Here is an 11,302-nt window from a genome sequence, read left to right as displayed (position 1 = left end):
GTTTTTATAGATAGACGAAAATGATTAGCTCACAGGTTTTGGTGATTCTCCTCTTCACGCAGCACTTCCTGTGGTGGTGGCCACTGACTTGCACGCCCTCTTAAAGGAGGGTTTGAGACCCAAAGCCCTTTCCTGTTGTTCGCCTCCACAGCTTCAGCTTATTCAGAGGTAGACTGCCTCTGCGCCAGGAGGTTCCTCATAGCATGATGTTTTTCTGGCAGCCCCAGAAACACTTTCCCTCCGACCTGACCTGCTGCTGCCACAGGGCCTGTGCAGATAACACCTATCTTAATGATTAACATAAGCTTAATGGATATAAGTAAAACAATGTCTACATGGAGATAAACTGCTCCCCCACTACTTTTTGTGTGTCCTCCCAGAACTTTTCCCGCATGGTCTGAGGATATCCCACCTCCAAAAGCTTTCAGAAGTCTCCCCTGGGACACCTCAGCCCTTTCTTAAGCTCTGGACCCTTCTGCAAAAGGAAGCAGAATCTATGAGGATCCAGAATCTGAATCTGAATGCAGTTTCTGGTGGATTTATAATGGCCATTATTTTCTCTTCATTTCTACACTTAAAAATATACCCAAATTAAGGGAAAATAAAACCCTCACTTCAGCATGGATCAAATGAAATTTGTAAAAGCATCAACACTGAACAACATAATCTATTTGTAATACAGTGGTACCTCAGGCTAAGTACATAATTCGTTCCAGAGGTGCGTACTTAACCTGAAACTGTTCTTAACCTGAAGCACCACTTTAGCTAATGGGGCCTCCTGCTGCTGCCGCGCCGCCGGAGCCCGATTTCTGTTCTCATCCTGAAGCAAAGTTCTTAACCTGAAGCACTATTTTTGGGTTAGCGGAGTCTGTAGCCTGAAGCATATGTAACCTGAAGCGTATGTAACCTGAGGTACCACTGTATATTTTTATTAGGAATATTGATCAACCACCAACAATAATAACAAAAGCAGTATCTAAAAATATTACAAGTAGGGAGGGAGAGAACATTCTTCTGCACCCCACCTCCCCCCAAAAATCAAATGCTGGCCGTGAGTTAGCTCAGCCTTCTGGGACAGCTTGAAAAAAAATATTTTTAAAGTTTTAAAAATCCATCTGAGAGAATGGACAGGCTGGAGATGGGACCAGAGGAAGGATAGGACTGGGAAGGAGCTGGAGCTTTGGAGCAGCTTAAAAACCCCCCAGTTTCCTTCACATGTTCTCTGTGGTTGTGAATGCGTGTCAAATTGCCCAGTGGGAATGTGCAGAGCAGTGGGAGGTTGGGCTATGTTGCTTTTGGACTTTGAACATTGTGCCCTGCTGCTGGAAAAAGGCACGTGAGTTTGAGTTATTCAATCACTAGCTTTCGAAGGAGAAACTCTCCCGTATCTCCACCTTTCAGAGGAAAATGGTTCCTTAACTTAGCAGCAACAAATTATTCACATTCTTTATTTTTTAAAAAAACAAAACATTCCCATTCAAAGAGACTCTGTGTCACAGCTGAATCCACAGCAGAGACTGAAATAACCTCATCTGAATTCTCATCTCTGTGTCCAGTTTAACCCCCCCCCCCCCGCACTTCAGACAGCAGTGATCTTTGAGCCATCGGGTCTGAATTTCCTGGAAAGGAAACACGCCCATTTGCAGACGCAAAAGAGAGAAAACTAAACCATCTCTCTCTTCCTGGCGAGGCAGCCATGGCAGGGAGTCTGGCGCAGGATCTCTGTGACGAAGCCATTTGTTCCATCTGCCTAGATTATTTCCAGGATCCAGTCATCATCCAGGAGTGCGGGCACAATTTCTGCCGATCCTGCCTGAGCCAGTGGTGGGAGAAATCTGAGGCGGGGGCTTCCTGCCCCCAGTGCAGAGAACAAATTAAGCAGAGGAACCTCATCCCGAATCAGCCACTGGCAACTGTTTTGGAAACGCTGAGAGCCAAAGAACTCAGTCTTCAGGGCTGGGAAACGGTAGGAGGAAAGGAGAGGTGTGAGACACACCAGGAGCCCCTGAAACTCTTCTGCAAGGACCACAAAAGGCCCATCTGTGTGGTGTGTGACAGATCCAAGGAACATGAAAGCCACAAGGTGATTCCTCTGGAGGAGGCTTCCCAGGAGTACATGGTAGGAAATCACTCTGGATCATAATAAAAAAATTCCTTCCAGTAGCACCTTAAAGACCAACTAAGTTGGTTCTTGGTATGAGCTTTCGTGTGCATGCACACTTCTTCAGATACACTGAAACAGAAGTTGCCAGATCCTTCTATATAGTGAGAAGGTGGGGAGGGGTATTACTCAGAAGGGTGGTGGGAATGGGAGATTGGCAGATAGCTGAGATGAGCCTGTTGACGACTCTTAACGACTGCAATAGGTCTTACAGGAAAAGGCAAGGGGTGAGAAGGTGAGAAATGGCTTAGTCATGTATAATGAGATAAGAATCCAATGTCTTTGTTCAGACCAGGTCTCTCCATGGTTTTAAGTTTGGTAATGAGTTGCAATTCAGCAGCTTCTCTTTCCAGTCTATTTCTGAAATTCCTTTGTAGTAAAACAGCTACTTTGAGATCTTGTATAGAATGTCCTGGGAGATTGAAGTGTTCTCCTACTGGTTTCTCTGTTTTGTGATTCTTGATGTCAGATTTATGTCCGTTTATTCTTTGGCGTAAGGTTTGGCCTGTTTGTCCAATATAGAGAGCTGAAGGACACTGTTGGCATTTGATGGCATACACAATGTTAGACGATGAGCAATTAAATAGTCCCGAGATGGTATGTGTGATGTTGTTGGTATGTGTGATGTACTCTGGATCATGATTTTGTCGACAAGGGAAATAGCTGTAGACATGTAGGACCAGTGCTTTTTTTCCTGGGGGGACGCAGGGGGACGCAAACCCCTAAACATTTTGTGAATCTTTGTAATTTTGTCCATTTACTGTATTTATTTTCCTCGGTTTGAACTATGAAATCATGATTTTCGTGAGTCAAAATGAGAGTACCCCTAAACATATATTTTAGGGGGGGAGCACTGAGTAGGACCTACAACAAAATTTCCCCCACATTACCAAAAGTGATTTCTCCAGGAGGAATTCCTGTGCAGCATTGTAAAATCCTGCATGCCTGTTGAATTTAACTTAAAAAAAAAAAAATATCTACAAGAGTGCACAAATCCTCGTTTGAAATCTAAAAAAGTGATTTAAAAGTTGAGTATTGCCTGATGCATTAACTCATATAATGGATCCACTGTTCTGAGACTTTGATTAAAGCAAAACAAATTTTGGGACCTCAATACATGGAAAATGTACCCCAAAAAAGTACAGTGGTACCTCTGGTTACGCACTTAGTTCGTTCCGGAGGTCCGTTCTTAACCTGAAACTGTTCTTAACCTAAGGTTACCAGATGTCCCTGTTTACCGGGGACAGTCCCCGGATTTACAAACCAGTCCCCTGACAAAATCCTATCATTCCTACTGAAGTAGAAAACTGTCCCCGGATTAATTGAAAAAAATCTGGTAACCTTATCTTAACCTGAGGCGTGCTTTCGCTAATGGGGCCTCCCGCTGCCACCGCAATACCGGCGCGCGATTTCCACTCACATCCCGGGGCAAAGTTCGCTACCAGGAGACCTACCGTATTTTTCGCTGTATAACACGCACCCGACCATAACACGCATGTAGTTTTTAGAGGAGGAAAATCCATAGGCATGCCACCCGTAGGCATCCCCTCCATAACACGCACAGACATTTCCCCTTACTTTCTAGGAGGAAAAAAGTGAGTGTTATGGTGCAAAAAATACGGTAGTTCCGGGCTAGCGAAGCTCGTTACCCGAAGCGTTCGTAAGGAGGACGGTACGTAACCCAAGGTTCCACTGTATAGATGAAAGCAACCAAAGCAATCTCCCAAGGAAAATAAGAAGAGGGGGTTTGGGGGTTACGTTGCCAAAAAAAAAAAAGGGACACTAAAGCAGGATGAAGGCAACACAAAATGACAAAAAGTCATGCTGTCTCAGTTTGGAGAAACCAGCTTGGACCTCTTAACACATTGGAGTTCACATAGTAGACTGAGAGAACAATAGGCTTGCATTCCTTCTTCCTAAGATGAGCGGAAGTGACTTCGCTAAGCCTGGCAAGACAGCTTACTCTATGGCAGGGGTAGGCAAGCTAAGGCCCAGGGGCCGGATGCAGCCCAATCGCCTTCTCAATCCGGCCCGCAGACGGTCCAGGAATCAGCGTGTTTTTACATGAGTAGAATGTGTGCTTTTATTTAAAATGCATCTCTGGGTCATTTGTGGGGCATAGAAATTCGTCCATTCCCCCCCCCCAAAAAAATATAGTCCAGCCCCCCACATGGTCTGAGGGACCTTGGCCCATGGCTGAAAAAGGTTGCTGACCCCTGCTCTGTGGCATTAACCCCTTCATGCATTACTTAGATTTAAGTGGGTTGATTATATGAGGCTCATTATGGCACAAAAAAATGTGTAGGCAACTGAACACCCAGTCAAATACTACCCCACAGTGCCCCTCGGCATGTGGGCTGGAGCAACTCCACTAGTAAGTGGGGCACACGATAGAGGTTTGTGATAGGGTTGCCATATTTCAAGAAGTAAAAATCCAGACACAAAAAGTTGCTGAGCAAAACCCAGACATTCCGCCCTTGGAATCCTGGACATGTCTGGGGGGAAACAGAGATATGGCAACCCTGTTAGTTTCTGTTTGCCACTGTGCAGCTGCTTAGAGTCACAAAACTCTGTTTACATTCCAGAGACTTTCCAGGCTGTTGGAAGTCTCACGGAAAACAGGAGATGGATGTGATGTTTACTGGTTTCCTGTTCCTTTGTTTTCAGTTGCTCTCTTCTCTCACAGAGAGAGGATGTGTTTTTTGTCTACGTAGTTAGGAAAATAAAACTCTTTGCAATGTAACCATAAATCTCATCACTTCCACGTGCTGCTTTGATTCTCTGCTGGATGGGAATGTGCCTGAGGCCTCATCAGAGGCTCAGGTCATTAACTATCGGAGGCGATTCCAAAGGACTCGGCCAGAGGAAGATGAGCTTTATCAGCTTGGCCGAGCGGAGATCCCGACAAATCCTAGTTTGTGGGATTGTGTGAGATGTGTCAAAAGTGGAGGGGTGAGTTAAATAGAAAACCTCAAGTTTCTCTGCTCAAACATGAGATGATTACAGTGGTACCTCAGGTTAAGAACTTAATTCGTTCCGGAGGTCTGTACTTAACCTGAAACTGTTCTTAGCCTGAAGCACCACTTTAGCTAATGGGGCCTCCTGTTGCCGCCGTGCCACCGGAGCATGATTTCTGTTCTCATCCTGAAGCAATGTTCTTAACCTGAAGCACTATTTCTGGGTTAGTAGAGTCTGTAACCTGAAGCGTATGTAACCTGAAGCATATGTAACCTGAGATACCACTGTATTCATAATCTGGACATGGGAAGGTGCTTTCTGTCTGCCCCATCTCGAGAGGTGTTGAACCCATATTGAATCTAGTAGCCTCCTCACCCCACTTCTGTGTTACAGTGGGAGAAAGAGGGCACCTCGGAAACCTTAGCAAAAACACCCTGGAATGACAGAGCAAGCATATCGATCAACTTGCCTGTTCCATGTATACTAAAACAATTAGTAAATAAAAGTGGGAGCCAGACTGGAATTTTGTTTTCTCTTCAGGATCAGATCAGCAGCTGCTTAGACAATCTGAGGAAGAAGAAAGAGAAAACACTGGCATTTAAAGCAGACATGGAAAAAGAAAGTCAAGACCTGCTTGTAAGTTACTGTTCCCGGAAAGTGAAAAAGTGCTATTGTCTAAAAAGGGGGGGGGGGTTGCCAACCCTTTTGGACCAGTGGGCACATTTCAACTTTGGGGAGAGTGCTGGGGGCGCTCTTCACAAAATGGATGCCATGTGGCTTCACTCAAAATGGGAGAGACTTATCCCATAATTCTTTCTAAATGAACATTTATTTAACTCCATTATTTCTTTGCTGTTTCACATTTCCTATCACTTGTGGAAAAGGTCTCCTTTTTCTTTCTGACATCTCCAACACGTGGCAGGGGTGGGATAATTTGTATTTATTTTGTTTATCTTTACTGGCATGGTGTACCACCTGCTCATTATTTTATAGCAATTTTCTGTTATCCCTGAATTCAAAGTAAACCAATATTCAATTAACAATAACTTCTCCCACAGTTCCAATTTCCCCAATGTTCTGGGATATTATACCATAAAATTCTTCTGGGTCCGTACTGTATATCAAGAACGACTGATAACTTTTTACCAAAATGTTCACCAAATTTTCTCAAATTTGTTCAGCTTGATTAGGAGTTTTAATATAGCCTTGCAATTTAGAACAGATTCAAAAGCATTCAGACCATAAAGGATTGCTTCCCATCGTCCATCCCTTAATCTCTAAATATGAAATCATGTGGTCCTTGCCTAATTAAGGCCCAAATGCTAAACATATACTTTTTCTACATTTTAAACTTGGAAACATCCTATTCTATTATGTTTATTATTGATCCCAAGGGAGAAAATTTAGAGCTGAGCAAGCTTTTATATCAGTCCCATAACCTTACCAAATTAGAAAATAAACAATTTTCCAGCAAAAATGGTCTGTTGTATGTTCCCCATAATATTCTATTTAATGGTACTTCAATCAAATTTGGCTCATGTTTAGCTGTCTCCTCATAGACATTCATAATCCATTCTACAACTCAATTTATTACAGCTGAAAAATACAAATCTGTTATATTTGGAAGTTGCAGACCTCTCTTCTTAGTATCACATATAGCTCTGGCTTTCAGTCTCGGCTGGTTATTTTGACATTTAAATTTTGGTATCAGTTGCTGCCATTTATTCAGTACTGAAGACGATATTTTAACAGGTAGATGTTGTGAGAGAAAGTTACTTTTAGGCCGATCCTTCTGAAATCTGACTTCTGGACGCTGCAAAGCCAGACTGTATTTCTGATATTGTCCTCCTGTCTCTTCCTTCCACTTCCTTATTGCAGAAACAAATAGAAGCAGAGAAGGGAAAGATGGTGGCTGAGTTCAAACGACTGCGCCAGTTTCTGGAAGAACAAGAGAAGTCTCTGCTGGCCCAGATGGCAGAAGTGAGGAAGGAGATTGCAAAGAATAGGGAGGAGTACCTGGCCAGACTCTCTGGGGAACTCTCCTCTCTTGAAAGCCTCATCCGGGAGATGGAGGAGAAGCGTTGGCAGCCAGCGAATGAACAACTGCAGGTGAGGCCTCCTTCTGACGCTGGGAGATCACTTCTGAATTCTGCCCCACATTTTAAAATGTTGATGAGAAGAAGAAGCTGAGTAGCGCACCTTGGCTACTTCCTCCCTGCTACTTGGTTTTTAACTTCCGGGAACTTTTGTGTTGTTCTACAGGGGAGCAGTCATATATGAGGGGCTGCTGCAGACTTAAGAACTCCCTCCCCAGAGAAGCCAGGCTGGCTCCTTCCTTTCTGTCCTTCCAGTAATAATAATAATAACAATTTATTTACACCCTCCCCATCTGGCTGGGTATCCCCAGCCACTCTGGGCGGCTGCCAGCATAATGTTAAACATTAAAAACTTCCCTAAACAGGGCTGCCTTCAGATGTCTTTTAAAAGTCAGTTACTTATTTACTTGACATCTGATGGGAGGGCGTTCCACAGGGAGGGTGCCACTACCAAGAAGGCCTTATGTCTGGTTCCCTTTAATCAGTGGCAGAGGATGGGGTGTGTGGTGGGTGCGGCTCGTCCTGGGTGTCATCCCTGGGGGGGGGGGTTACATCACAGCGCTGCTACCCCCGGGACGCTTTCTGTGGGCGGCGCCCCCGGTATGCCAGCCCCGCCCCCACGGGCACAGAGCAGCTAGCTCCGCCTCTGCCTGTAACCTCACTTTTCGCAGTGAGGGAACCGCCAGAAGGCCCTCGGCACTGGACCTCAGTGTCCGGGCTGAATGATGGGGGGGAGACGCTCCTTCAGGTATACTGGACCGAGGCCGTTTAGGGATTTAAAGGTCAGCAACAACACTTTGAATTGTGCTCGGAAACGTACTGGGAGCCAAGGTAGGCCTTTCGGGACCGGTGATATATGGTCTTGGTGGCCACTCCCAGTCACTTCCAGGTGAAAACCCTTTTATTCCAACAGGCTTTTGGGAACTGACTGCTTATAATGCTTGCGAACATGATCCCTAGCTTGTGAGCACGGCACCAGCATTCTGTGGGGCATGCTGACATCATGTGTGTATGTTGTGAGGCATGCAAGCACGGCATGTTGATGTTGTTTGGCCCAGCATGCATGGTCCTTTCTGGCCCATAGCTCTGGCTGGGTGACTATGAACTGCATTTCATGAATGCTAGGACGCCAAGACACTTAGAAGTTAGGTCATTCTAGGGAACTGAGACATCCTGTTTAGCAACTAGATGGCGGGGAGGATGTTTGGATAAGTCCAAATATTCAGAAAAAGTGAGCACTAGGGCTTGAACGAAGCATTCTGTATCAATGAAATTATTTGTTTCCATTACAATCTTGAATCTGTGGTTCTTTGATATTGCGTATGCCTCAGTTTGACTCAATTAGAATCAAATTTCTCTGCGTGTTTTAGAGGGGAGTGTTTTGCTTTGTGTTTTGCCAAAAGATAGATACGCCTCTCTGTCTCTCTCTCCCTCCCTCCTTCATTCAGACCCACACAGTATTCTGCAGAGAAGTGACCCAAATGACTTATTTCTTTCCCTCTAGGATATTGGAAGCTTCTTACAGAGGTAAGCAGAAAAGAAAAGAAAATGATCCTCTCACTATTGAGAGTAATTAATATTTAAATATTAGGGTAATTAATTTTTAAATATTCCCTTAGAGAAATTAATCTTCAACTATACAACATGTTTCAGACTCCTGCAACCTCTTTCTCATCTACAAAATATGCAATCACGTTTTATGATGATGAAATACCCAGTCACCCATACCATTAATTATGGAAATACTGTACGCCACATGATTTACAAGTATTATTTCATTTTAAAATATCATAATAATGTCTTAAAAGAGAGGGCAAGTTTTCACTGGGTAAGCCTTCCTTACCCTCATATAGTCTGTGCATTTGTTGTTTAGTCATGTCCAACTCTTTGTGACCCCATGGACCAGAGCACGCCAGGCACTCCTGTCTTCCACTGCCTCCTGCAGTTTGGTCAAACTCATGATGGTAGCTTCGAGAACACTGTCCAACCATCTCGTCCTCTGTCGTCCCCTTCTCCTTGTGCCCTCCATCTTTCCCAACATCAGGGTCTTTTCCAGGGAGTCTTCTCTTCTCATGAGGTGGCCAAAGTATTGGAGCCTCAGCTTCAGGATCTGTCCTTCCAGTGAGCACTCAAGGCTGTGCATATATATAAACACACACACTATTTTTCTCTTTTTAAATGATTAGTTTTAAATGGGCCTAATCCTAAAATCTCTCACTGTCCAATGATTTTATTTTTCATTCACTTCCAACAAAGTAGATATTTCTTCTATATATGTTTGTACATTTGCTTCTATATATTTGCCTCTAGGTGTCCACCGTAACTTGTTAAATCGTATCTTATTTAAAAGTATTTCTAAAACTGCTAAATATTGAGAAATCTCTAAAGGGTGTGCAAAAATACAACATAACAGCCATAAACAGCATCATAATAACAGGAATACCGTAATAAGAGGGTCCAATCCAGGGGGGTCAGGTAGAGTCTGGTTAAATAGACAGGTGTTCACAAGATGTCTGAACACAGTAAAATCCCTGCTCTTCACTTCCTGTCACATATTCCATGATGTGGACATTAACTGACACCAGGAAGAGACATCTGGCTTTTCAGAAAGCTGCTTGCCTTGGAAGCAGAGGTGGCCCAATATGTTTTGTTGCCTGAGGCGAACCAAAACACAGCACCCTCCTCTTTGCCAAGAAAAAAGGGGTGACATCAGGAACAAGAGCAGAAGGAAGATCAACATTGAGAACTGCTGCCCCTGTGGATTCGGCCACCTGAGGCAGTCGCCTCACTTTGCCTCATGGGTGGGCTGGCCCTGATTGGAAGGAAGGTGGTTGATGTTGTTCTTCTCCATCAGGTCTCAAGCAAAGGAGAAGTTGGAGAACCTTCCTGCGCCTTTCCCCTCTGCACTGAAGTGGAAGATCTGGGATTTCTGTGATATAAATCCCTTTCTGGAAGGTGTCATGAAGCAGTTCAGAGGTACTAAGAATGGCTTCAATGGTTTTATAGTGGGCATTAAAAAAATTTATGTTCGTGGAAAGCTCCAGGTCACTTGTAATATTAGCTGGGCCAGGAAGATGGAAGATGGGACGGTCAGCTGAAAAAGCAGCAATTTTATTTCATCATGAAAAGGGGAGTGATCAACCTGCAAACTTCAAACTACCCAGCATTGCTGAACAGTGCAAGCCTTGCACTGTCAGAAAACATTCTTCCATCTGCTTCAGTATTGTCTACTCTGACTTGCAGTTCATTCCTCTGGTTCAGGAAGGCTGAGCTTGCTTGGAGTGGCTGTTTCAGCAATGAAGCTGCTCTGACCAAGAACTTCTATTCACCCCTTCCCGTCTCTCAAACAGGCCTTGATTCACGCAGGTGCTTTAATACACCTCACAGCCTTCTGGGGAAATTAATCCTGCGTCCAGTCAGGCTTCCCCTGCGCAACTCTGTTCGGGAGCTGACCTGGCAGGAATAGCAGAGTAGCAGCGGTCCTGCATCCGTGTGAGATGAGGGATAAATCAAGTCCAAAGACAGACCGGTTCTTATCTCTAGAAGCGTTTATTTACAGAGCAATAAATCCATCAGAGCTTTCCGGCATCTTTCTCCCGTGCTCTCCAAAAACACATACTGTCTCTCTGCAGCTAAGCTGTGTCTAGTCTCAGTTAGAATCGAAAGCAATTCTCTGAACGCACACAGACTCTGACGCACTTCCCTGCATCAAGCTCCTCCCAGATACAGGACACCACAGAGTTTTAACCCTGTCAGTTCCAAACTCCACAAGCCTCTCATACTGCTAGCCAAGAGCTGGAGGGCCCCAAAGCTCATGCCTGGGCTGCAGTCTATTCAATTCCTGGGCACCCAAGAGGGGGGCAGGAGGTATCCAAGAGCCAGTCAGTAACTCTGGCAAGTGAGATCTCTGATCCTGGGCCAGGGGTGTCTGGATCTGACAGCTCCTCAAGGCTGCTGGTGATGGAAAGATCTGTTGGATGGGAGGCAGTTTTTCTCTAAGGAGACACCATGTCCTTATTCTGGACATTGACACTAATACATCCCCCCTACTTATCCAAGCTGTAGTGGTGTGAAAGCCAACATGGTG

The 11,302-nt window shown here is 44.6% G+C and overlaps 1 protein-coding gene across 1 annotated transcript in view; it reads left to right on the top strand.

Moving 5' to 3' along the window:
* The window catches only part of LOC310699263 (uncharacterized protein), a 50,132-nt gene that overhangs the window by 2,013 nt on the left and 36,817 nt on the right, over window positions 1-11,302 (top strand). The window contains exons 2-6 of the mRNA XM_083486886.1: window positions 381-2,119; window positions 5,660-5,755; window positions 6,998-7,228; window positions 8,720-8,742; window positions 10,070-10,191. Of these exons, the coding sequence (XP_083343012.1) occupies window positions 1,697-2,119; window positions 5,660-5,755; window positions 6,998-7,228; window positions 8,720-8,742; window positions 10,070-10,191 (895 nt within the window). The 5' untranslated portion in view covers window positions 381-1,696. The remainder of the gene's footprint in view (window positions 1-380; window positions 2,120-5,659; window positions 5,756-6,997; window positions 7,229-8,719; window positions 8,743-10,069; window positions 10,192-11,302) is intronic.

Source organism: Podarcis liolepis (assembly GCF_965112155.1).
Source record: "Podarcis liolepis genome assembly, chromosome: 2".
Taxonomy (NCBI): Eukaryota; Metazoa; Chordata; class Lepidosauria; order Squamata; family Lacertidae; genus Podarcis; species Podarcis liolepis.
Note: the sequence above shows the minus strand (reverse complement) of the source record. Positions and strands in the feature narration are given on the sequence as shown.